This window comes from Nanorana parkeri, unplaced genomic scaffold, assembly GCF_000935625.1.
Source record: "Nanorana parkeri isolate BGI_ZX_2015 unplaced genomic scaffold, ASM93562v1 scaffold2351, whole genome shotgun sequence".
NCBI lineage: Eukaryota > Metazoa > Chordata > Amphibia > Anura > Dicroglossidae > Nanorana > Nanorana parkeri.
Genome location: NW_017308619.1, coordinates 115,130 through 126,483, shown reverse-complemented (window position 1 = coordinate 126,483; position 11,354 = coordinate 115,130). Strand labels below are relative to the sequence as shown.

The 11,354-nt window shown below is 38.5% G+C and overlaps 1 protein-coding gene across 1 annotated transcript in view; it reads right to left on the bottom strand.

The window, feature by feature from the left end:
* The window catches only part of SLC38A4 (solute carrier family 38 member 4), a 63,255-nt gene that overhangs the window by 21,050 nt on the left and 30,851 nt on the right, over window positions 1-11,354 (bottom strand). Inside the window, exons 5-9 of the mRNA XM_018573370.1 lie at window positions 4,523-4,596; window positions 4,005-4,097; window positions 1,445-1,526; window positions 1,277-1,359; window positions 1,029-1,087 (exon numbers count right to left, since the gene is read on the bottom strand). Coding sequence (XP_018428872.1) covers window positions 1,029-1,087; window positions 1,277-1,359; window positions 1,445-1,526; window positions 4,005-4,097; window positions 4,523-4,596 — 391 coding nt within the window. The remainder of the gene's footprint in view (window positions 1-1,028; window positions 1,088-1,276; window positions 1,360-1,444; window positions 1,527-4,004; window positions 4,098-4,522; window positions 4,597-11,354) is intronic.

Genomic DNA, 11,354 nt, shown 5'->3' with positions numbered 1-11,354 from the left:
CTGTATATGGTGTATACAATTGGTCCCCAGTACTAATAATATTCAGATGATGCATGCAATGAACCATTACTGCATGCTAGAACCAGGGAAAAATAAGGAGCACCAAATAAATAGCACCAAATATATGCTCTAATGTATTTTTAAATATTTTTTTATGTCCTAAATGGTTACCTTTATTTATTGGGCGAATTAGCCTTGAGCTGGAATGTTTTATGCTAAACAACAGTTAGTGGGGCTGTTTTTTCATACAGGGTTATTCACACAAGGGTGAAGAGTTTGGAGAAGGCAGGAGAAGTGAACAATCTAGGACAAAATAGCCGATTTGGAAAGTGAGTTGAATTGGAGAATTTTTCCAAATCAGTTATTTTGGCCAAGATTGTTCACTTCTCCTGCCTTCTCCAAACTCTTCACCCTTTTGTGAATAGCCCTGATAGAGCTTAATTAGAGCATGGACTTCATTATGGTAATAAAATTCCTACTTTAAAGCTCCAGACAAACAGCTAAATATTGTACACAGATGGAATACATATAAGAGGGCTGTTTTACCTGCCAAAGTTTTTGTGTTTCTGTCCAGAGATTTAGGCAGCCCTATCACATAGCAGAGCCAGGCTCATGACAACACTCACAGTAAAGAAATACAGTGGTGTCCTCTCTCCACCCCAAGCTTTTAACTAGACAGTGGAAGAGGAGCAGCGGATTACTGAGGTCATCTCCCTTCTTGATACTCCTATCAGCATGTTCCCTGTCAGCACATATTCATGCCATATGCAATACATCTGATCTGCTCCTTGTGCTGACACTCACCCACTCTAAGTGGTGTTGCACAGGGGATTGAAAGAGGCTGTTGCCAAGTGAACTTAAGGTACTTACACTAGTTGCATTGAAAAAGCCATTTAATGAGTCATGAGTAAATACACAGCTGATATAATTTGTGTCTAATTTGTGTTTTATAGCTGCCTGGAGTTGAGCTTAAAATATTTTTCAATTTAATATACAAATTATAATTTAATTTAAAAATTGTTCCTTACCACGCTGACAAAGAACACCATGCAAGACAGAGAAAATCCACTTGTGTATCCAAGGTATCCTGTTTAATTGATAGCAGACAAATAAATAAATCAATCAATCAATCAATAAATAAATAATGTACATGTAAATCTGGACAAGTATTCAAATAATTTCCAATGATTAGTGGATGTTTTTGAAACAGCTATTATAAGCCCACTGTATAATATTCTAAAATTGCATTATCGTAAGAAAAAGAATATGTAGTTACCTAAATTCCTTAACAGAGAAAGTGGAAGAATTATTCCTATGGATACAAATATCACCAGATAGTTCCCATTCAGGTACCATTCCCTAAATATAGAGATATGCTAAAATTAGAAGTAGTGTAAGTAGATACTGAAATAGTATAAATAGTAATTGATATGTGTACACATACCCTGAAATCTCCTCCAGTTTCATGAAAGTTCTTATTACTTCAGGAAGTTCATATTTCACAATAAACAAGTAGCTTGACATAGCTGGAAAAGAAGCATTAAATAATGACAAAAGGGTATTTGTATGACCTTCTGGTATAACTGTATTCACTTTATAGTCAAACACACATGTGTCAAACTCAAGGCCCATCGGCCCAATCCGGCCCACCAGGCCATTTCCTAGACTTGTACTTTCAGATCTAGGTTATTATTATTTATATTACTAAAACCAGTGATAATTCAAATGCAGAGGTAATTGTGATAAAGATTAGATACATTTATATAGTCTTACAGGCCCTTTGAGGGCAACCATAATGTTGATGCGCCCACGATTAAATTGAGTTTGACACCACTGGTCTAAAACATAAGCATTTTATCATGTTACAAGATCTCCAGTATATTCTATTATTTTGCGTATGCTATTTTCTTGCACAGCGTACACATATTTTTCTTATGTTATGAACAATATTGGTCAGAATATATGTAAGGCAGCGAGATTGCATCACTAGTGAAATATTTATTCTCAGATTGCTTACATCCATTTGGAATAGAGTATCATTAAAATGGCTTCAGTTTTCAGCCACATACTCTTTGCCAGGCCATAAAAAAACAGTGATCTAACACAAGCAGTATATACCACTAGCAACAAGTATATACTACTTGGGTTTATAACTAATTATACAGAAAAAGCGAGTCCTTTTGCACAGAAGGCATGCTTTCCATCTCTTGCGTGGATCATAGTTACCATGCTTGAAGCACCTGTATATATGTTAATACATGGCTTTACATTTAGACTGTATCTAAGTATTATTTTCCCCTATTTTTTGTGTTTGTGATGACCTTCTAACATAAAAAGCTATACAGTACTTCAGAACATTTGTGGGGTAAAACCTCCCCATACAGTATATATGTGTGTGTATTTAAATATATATTTTATGTTTACAGAATTCAATTCCTAGACAAAAAAAGAAATAATACATAAAAGAAGAAATATTGGAACTGCTAAAACTGAAATTACTCCCTGAGGATTAAAGGAGATAAGGACATTTTTTTCTACACAACTTTATGAAGACAATTTTTTCTATAGGACAGAGTGCAGAACTCTGAGATCCGTATTGAGGATATAATTAATGGATTATATTCACGCTAAGCTTTCTTTAGTGAGATGTCAGAGAATGTTGGATATTCATACATTCCACATGAGGTCATACTATTAAAGGCACAAAGTTTACCACATAAGGAATTGTCAGCTTTGCTTACTTTAACACAGACACTGGAAAAAAGAAGCAAAATAGTCTAGTTATGTAGACCCTATCTCACGTTTTTTTTTATACAATAGTCACAAAAGAAGGCAGAATGAATTCAAACTCTTAAAGCCTCAATGAATGCAGAATGGGATCCTTGCTCTATGTGGGAAAACAATAATCTCTTTACAGAAGTCCAATACACCTCCCGCTGAAGCAGAGCTAGAGCTCTCCAATCAGGGAGAACAAGTATTGCAGTTTGCAGAGCTATAGGTCTGACTCAGTAGGGGGTGTGTTGGTCCTCTGCAATGAGATCCCTGCTTCCCCACAGAGAGCAAGGATTCTTCAGTACAGCATGCTAGAAGGGGAAAGGCTTTTCTACTGTCACAAATAAAAAAAAACACGAAAAAAAGATATTGAACACAGTTTGTTTTGATACAACCAAAAAGTATTCAGCATCAACCGCAGGTTCAGTTAGGATTTAAAACCAGTACTGTAGTATCCAATGACTACAAGTAAGCTTTAGCAAAGTTTGTTAAGAAATTTTAAAGTGTAACCGTAATCATTTTTTTTCCGTTTTTGGTATAGCGGCTAACGGTTAGAAATTTGCTGCTATTGCTCTCCTGGTTAGTGAGATTTCCCCTCATAAAGGAATATCACCTACGGAGGCATAGTCATGGACATAAAAAATCCAAAAGAGGTTCTAATCCTTCCCCAATCCCTCCAAAACAAAATGTTATGTTAAGATATTTACTGAATGACAAAAATGTAAAGTAGTACTAAAGGCAGGGCATTTTGTACCTTAATGTATTCTCTGCATTAAGGTAAAAAATGCCCAGCCCCTTTCCATGTCCGCCAACCCCTCCCACCCATACTTACCCGAGTCAACGATGTCACTGCCGCCAGTCCCCAAAGCGATCCTCTGTTCCCCAACTCAGTATACTGAGAGCAGAGGAGCCATAGGCTCCCTCTGCCATCAATAAACCTTTTGGGTGGAGAGGAGAGGAGAGGCGTGGCTTGCCGCAGGGCTGTGTGTTTCTATGGATGCACACAACTACTGCGGGAACAGCCGGGAACCCGCATGCACGGGTGCCTCCACAGCAGCCACTTAGCTGATGGAGGCACCCATGCATGGGGTGGGGGGAGAGCGCTGCCTCTGGGAATCATGCCTGTAACTGTCAGTCTTGCAATGCCTCATGGCACTTGTAGTTCTACAACAGCTGCAGGGCCAGAGTTGCCTACCCCTGGGCTACAGGAAACTCTTACCATATTAACTTACCACCAATGTTTTGCATTGTAATAGCTATAAAAGCTGCATATTTTCCAGGCCATCCAAAAGCTTTCTCTCCTAATTTTTCATAAATTAATGAACCTGTTAATAAACATATTTTTATTTTAGTTTATCAATGCAAATACCCAAAGTAAAAAAAGCAGCATTCAATATAACTTTATTTGGTTGATGTGTGATTGTGCTGTTGATGTGGCTAAGCTACCATGCATATACTGTACTTACTACACAGAATTTGAAAGTAATATCATCACATTGCTGATTTACTGTGCGTTGAGTCAGTAGATGTAACATTGAACCAGGAAAAATTGGAATCATGTTCCTGGCTATGCAGTGTGCAAGAGATGTATGAATGTTGAGATATATGATATGTGAATATGTGAAGATTGTTTAAACAGAGTTGCAAATTATACGGATAATCAAATAATCCACATATACTGTATGTATTTTTTGTTTTTGTTAGCTGTTTGTCTCACTTTTTGTCACAGTGTGTTTTCAGAAACTCTTACCTCCTTCCTTTGCTGTCTTTAACAGGAGATGTACAGAATACAACGATAAAATGGCAACTCCAAAAAGCAGCATCCTGATGGAAAAAGAACATTGACTTACTTTTTTTGAACTGATAGCTCATTTAAATTTTGAAAGATCCAACTTTAATGTTATCTTTAAACAAAATATACAGTAAAGGACAAAAATATACAATCTGAAATAGTTACAACGTGTTATTGCAATAGCAATTTCTTCCATCTGTTATCTCCTGTTTAAATCATAATTATATAGGGCGCAATAAACATTATAGATCAAGTTTTTTTGTTACATTCTAAAATGTTTCACATGTTTTTAAGCGCAAGTGAAGTGATTGGCAGTCTATACAAAACACACACAGACAAAAAAGGCAAAAGGAGATCGTGTACCGATCTCCCTCAGATCCCATGTCACAGAGCCACTATGCTGGTCCCGGGCTCGCGCTTTGGCTCTATAGCCCGCGGATCGCTTGTATGTAAACAGGCATCGTTGCCTGTTTTAAAATGTAGGCAGTTACCCGCTCATGTGGGCGGTCCTGGTGGGACATTTAAATACGCCCGCTCAGATCTAGGAAGCTCCCGGCCAGCCGTATTTTCACCCCCCCACATACACACGCAAACATGCGCCGGGGGCGCCTATGTGCGAAAACGACGTGTTACATATCGCCACGGACGCCGGAGTGTGAGCAATAATTTTAGGGCCATTAATTACTGATAACACTAAACTGATGATCGGTAAAAGAGTTGGCTATGGCCAGTTTTGGGTGTAGTAGTTTTCTGCCATTTCGCGGGAGCGCACACTTTTACGGCTTGACATGTTTGGTGTCTATTTACCCGACATGACCCGTATTTTATATTTCACCAAAAAATTGGGGTGATAATAAATGTTTCATAACATTTCATAGGGAAACAGGTTTGTTTTCAAAATTAAGGTTACCTTTATTGTTATATAGTAAAAAATAAAACAACTAGTGGTGATTAAGTACCACCAAATGAAAGCTCTATTGGTCCCCAAAACATGGTATAAAATTTGTTTCAGTACAACGTTGTAGGACTGAATAAATGTCAGTCAATGTACCGCAGCGCTGAATACTGAAAAATGGCCTGGCCAGGAAGGGGGTTTAACATCTTCAAGTCATGTGTCGAAGAGATTTTTTGTACAATACATTTGTTCAAAATTTGTAATTTGTACATATATTTATATATGACATCTTTTTCTTTGCCTAAATATTGTGTGCTAAAATGTGTCCCTCTTTCTCATCTCAGAAGGTTGGGATATTTGCATGTTTAATATCTTGCTTAGGTTATGCTGTAGTAGCCCTTTGCGGAAGGCCTACTACAGTGGTATTAATATATCTAAACAATTATTTCACAATGAATATTGTGTGTGTTTGTATGCATATTTGTCTGGGTGTTCTAGTTATGTGTACATGCTGTAGGTTCATCTTTGTTTAAACATGACTGTTGTTTCAAAGTATGGAACATGTCCTATGCACATGATCACTATGGAATGTGAGTTTTCCTCGTGAACTTGTAGGTGATTGATGAGCAGCACTGACTAATGTTTCTAACAGAATATAGCCCACATTGCATAAGACATGTCACCTCTGTTGTCAATTGCCTGCAGCACATTGTGTTAAAAATGGGCCAGTAGTTTTGTGCGGTCATTTTAACGTGGACCCATACTTTACTTCCAATGTTTTTTCTTTATGAATGTTTGTGTGTGGGATTTTCAATACTTCGATTTCGATCTACTTTATTGATTGTTAGAGATCCAGATGCTCTTGTATCATCACTTCTATATCAATACCCCTCTATTTGCAACTGGCAATGTTTGGACTTTTGTGCCAATTTTGTAATCTTCTTAAAACTTAAATTCAATAAAAAGAGACTGACTGAAAAACATGCAAAGACAATACTTTTACAAAGTCAGATGTATTTATAAACCACAAATATAGTGCATTGCTTTTGCGGCTTATTTGCCTGTCAAATGCATATCCAAAGTAAATTTATTTTTAATATATTATATAAGGAACAGTCTTAAAGAGCAATCAACATACAGTATATCAGATATGTATGTTCTAATATCTGTATTGCTTTACTTTATTAGATACATTTAATAATAGAAATATTGATAAACAACACAAGCTACATTGGGGGAACCATGTCTTAAAATAGCAGAGAGTAGTGTGTCTGACAGACTGGAATTACAGAAATGTACTGAATGGAATCTGGACTGACACACAAGGGTTGAAGACGTTGCACAACTTAGTCTTAGCCTTCTGACCCGTATACAGTATATATCTAGCTTCAGCTTTCTTTAGGTTGGCAAGTCTGCAACAAGTTAACACTGATTATTTAATTCATATTTGGACTCAGGAAATTAAAGGAATCTTGCCTACGTTGATGCAGGCAGCAATAAATGCCTGCCAGACATTCTAATTCTTCCCCACTTTATTTTATTATTTTTTTGCACTGTACTTATCCTCAATAAAAGAATTCCCACTTTACGTCACGTCTTATGATGACTGTTGTCATCAGTGAAACAGTACAGTGACACAGTAATATCAAACTGACAGAGGGTTCTAAGCCTTCCACATTCCATCCAAACCTGGATAAATAATAATGTATTGGATTTCACTTTAAATTAAACTATACCCAGGAATGGACGGGTATTACAAAGTAGAAGTTAAAAAAAATGTGCTAAAGCTGAAGTTTAATCTGATTATACTTTCATTTCCTGGTTCCCCACCTCATCAACATGCTAATTATATTTTTAAATAAAACCTTTCTGTTTTCATTACATATCTTATTTTAGACCTCATCGCTGGGTCTCTGTGCTTCTCTATGCTATTCAGGCAGATCATGACTGGTGTGAGAGGACAGCAGGATGCTGAACATACCTTCTTGAAAACATCACAACACCCTGCCTTAAGGTGCCCATACACTGCACGATTCTCGTACGAGAATCGGGCGAAATCCCGCGATCGTACGAGAATCGAGCAGTGTGAACTAAGACGTGCGACCGTTTCTACTGTACGGTCGCACGTCTTTTGTCGAGCCAACATGCTCGAAAACCCGTCGAGAATTGTACGATTCTCGGCGGGTTTCTAGCCTGCTCGCCCGATAGCTGCGGAACGGGCCGGTGTGCGCACTGCCCGTTCTGCACTGCCCGTTCTGCCGCCCACACTTATGTTAATTCACTTTTCTTCTTCTTCTTTAAACTTAATTTCCTCATTCTCTAGCTGCTCCCCAAACTGCTAGCCCCCATGCCTATTTGCAGGTGTCTCCACTAGTTAGCTGGATGCTAGGGAGGGGGTGGCTACTTTACAACACACATACAGAGAATGGAGAACAAAAGTAGCCACCCTCCAAAAGGTAGGACAGTGTCAGCACCAATTCAAAGATGATTTGAGGATCTAAAGCTGAGTGATACACAAATAAGATACATATTGTTATTTGTAAAGGTACTTGAATGCATTTTTAAGTTTTAACTCCTTAAGTTTAGTGTTATCTGCCCCAACTACTGATTAATGCATTACTAGATGAGTAACCTTCCTCAAGCACAACCATGTGTATGCATCCTCTCATGTACCCCCCTTCTACTTTCTATACCTTCTATGTCTGTCAAACAATGGCCTGATCTGATTTAAATCCTTTGTGGCTATTAAAGAATATATTTTAATGAAAGTTTTTTGTGCCTGAAGTGCAGCTTTAACATAACTGTAAAGTACACTCTGAAGGAAACAGCTATTTTAAACCAGAAGATCACAAATCATTCATTCAGAGACACCTCAAGGAATGCTATATATTCTTCTAACAGAGTCAGTATGGCACAATAGTTTTTGTTTAGGAGTTTGGGTGCTGATAATTCCACTGCTAATAATTAGGAAAAAGAAGTTGCTATGGTTGTGATATTTTGCCCTTGTTATCCTTTTCTCAGTTATAAAGGACTAAGTTTAAAGTGTATGCATGGCCAAAACTTTTCTTTTTAGTTTTCGATTGAGTAGGGAAGAATTAGAAACTCTGTCTTCTTATTTTTTGCCTGGTGTCCCATTTGGGAGATTTCACTCCCTGCCCCAGAAACGCATCAATAAGTGAGAGGTAACCTCTACAAGGTAAGGGAATTCACTTATTACACAATTGTCAGCATAAGAAGTGTCCCCTTTGAAAGATTTCCATTCACCTCTTGTCCTGTTGAAAACTGCAAGAATTGTATTTTTCCATCACTTCATGTTACTTGCTGACAATGATCACTAAGAATAATAGAGCGGGTAAATCTCTCCAGCAGAATCACAGACAACACTAGGGCTTGTAATCTTTTACCACTAACAAATATTTGGCTATTCATTCACTTTAAGTTGGCTCAGGTTAAGTTTAGGAGTTGAGGGGTGAGGTTAACTGTAAATGTTAGGTTAAAGTTAAGTTTAAGGGCTAGGTTTAGGTTAGGTATTAGGTTTAGGGGCTTACATTTATTTTTGGTAAAACTTTTAGGGGCTCTGTAACGTTATGGGCTAGGGGTTAGCTTTCATACAGGTGTGCAGGGCCATACAAAGGCCATACAGATCAGCATATTTTTGGAGGAAGTATGGCCCTGTGTTTATGTTCAGCTATGGACAGGGAGCATGTACAAATCAATGACTTACTGTCACTGTTTGCATGTAATCTCTCAGGGAGCAATATTGTTTCATGTCTAGAGCTGCTCATTAGTCCCTAGTCTCAGGCAATTGCTCCCTGAGAGATTACATGCAAACGGTTACGGACAGTGACAGTAAGGCCCCATTCACATAGGGTGATTTGCAAAACCTGCGTCAGGAACCTAATTTCTGTGGCAGGAATCCCAGGTGCCCCCATTTAGATATGGCCAATGTACTCATTCAAGTTAATGACCGGGTGACAGCGGCTGCATCTGTAAGCGGAAGTCCACATGTAAGCATATACCCTGTTTCCCTGAAAATAAGACCTACCCCGAAAATAAGACCTAGTACTATTTATGGGAATTGCTCAAATATAAGACCTACCCCGAAAATAAGACATAGTTGTGACCATTTCCAGGGCCGGTGGTGGCATAAGGGGGGAACTTGAAGAGCCGCGGGAGAGGATCATGCGGTGTCAACGAAGCCAGCGCTAGAGAAAGCGAGGAGGGAGCAGAGCCGCATAAGCCAATGCCTTCTCTATAGCACCGGCTCCTGTCACAGGCGGAGTGATACCAAATGCACTCTGCATGTGAGGAATGATACTGAAAGCGCGCTTCGCTCATTCTGGCCAGCAATTGGTTACCATATTGCTCTTGAAAAGGTACGGCACCCCTGATTGTTCTGATCACCATATTTTTCTACATGAATAAGGATTGTTGTACATAAAAAAAAAAAAAAAAAATAAGACCTTCCCCAAAAATAAGACCTAGTGGGTTTTTTTGAGCCAAAAAATAAATAAGACAGTGTCTTATTTTCGGGGAAACACGGTATTACATGATTACATGCTGATTGGAATAGATCACTGGCGCTGCATGCATTATGATTACATGCTCACAGATGCAGCCGCTGTCTGTTTGGCTCTGCACGTATGTTTGAAACTTTCCAGACTGAAAGATTAATGTTTCTGTGTGCTAACCCTTTTTCAGGTATTTATTGTCTCTATATATATTTTGCTGAGCCCAAAAATTCTGGAATATTTCCAAAAACAAATGTATTGTTTTCTAACATGTTGCTGTTTAAATATCCATTAAAAGCAACAAGGAGGCATTCAATCAAATTACCTCTACATTGACTTCTTTATATTTTTCAGGGATCTAATAATACATGTTAGGAGAACTTGCAATACTTGCAAGTATCTCTTGGTTTATCTCTCGGTTTAAGCAGCAGTGTTTCCTTGCATTAATCATTTTGTTAGACACTTTGATCCCCCTCTATGCCCAATGAAAACATTATTAATAGGCTCTTGATAGGCATATGTGTTAAAAATTCTTATTAATAATGTCCTTATATTACAGAATAGTTCTGTTGTGCAGGGATTGGTGTTACAAAGTAAAATTAAGATGTCACCATGCATCCCACATGTTGTACTCCCGCACACAATTAAAGCATAAAAACCAACATACTAGGGCAACAACCAGCCACCAAGTTATCCAGATATGGGGTGGGCATGCAAAATTCAAGTAGATGTTCTTCTAACAGGAAGCTAATCTGATGTTAAGCAGGCCCAGATTTTCCACAAGGCCACCGAGGCCCAGCCTCGGGGCGGCAGGGCGCAGAGGGGCAGCAGCAGTGTCCTTTTGGGGAAGTTGCCCTCTCTACATTCAGTCCTGCTTTGTAAAAGCAGGACTGAATGTAGAGTGAGTCAGACGATGTCGCCGATTTCACATATAAACAGTGTGCAGCCTTCTCCCCTCCCCTCTGCACTTACCTCTCTCCTTTGGTTCCGTCCTCGGTCACTGTGTCCCGAGTCTCTGACTGCAGTGAGCAGAGCGGCCGGGTTATAAGTAATCCTGCCGCTCCGTGCAGACTGTACACAGTGAGAGGGGAGAGCTGTGCTCTTCCTCTCTCACCTGTCACAGGAGTTCCAGCACAGTGCTGTGCTAGAACTCCTGCATTGGAGGTGACAGGGTCAATAAAGAGAACCTGTCACCTCCAATTGCTATTACACAGGGGATTGTTTTCTCCTGTGTGATAGAAAAAAAGTTAGGTGAAAAAAAATGACATTGATAAAAAATGTAAATAAAAAAAATAAAAAATAATAATATGAAATGATTAAATAAAAAAATAAAAAGGTAATTAAAAAGTAAAAAAAGAAACAAATTCTTAAAAAATAAGAAAAT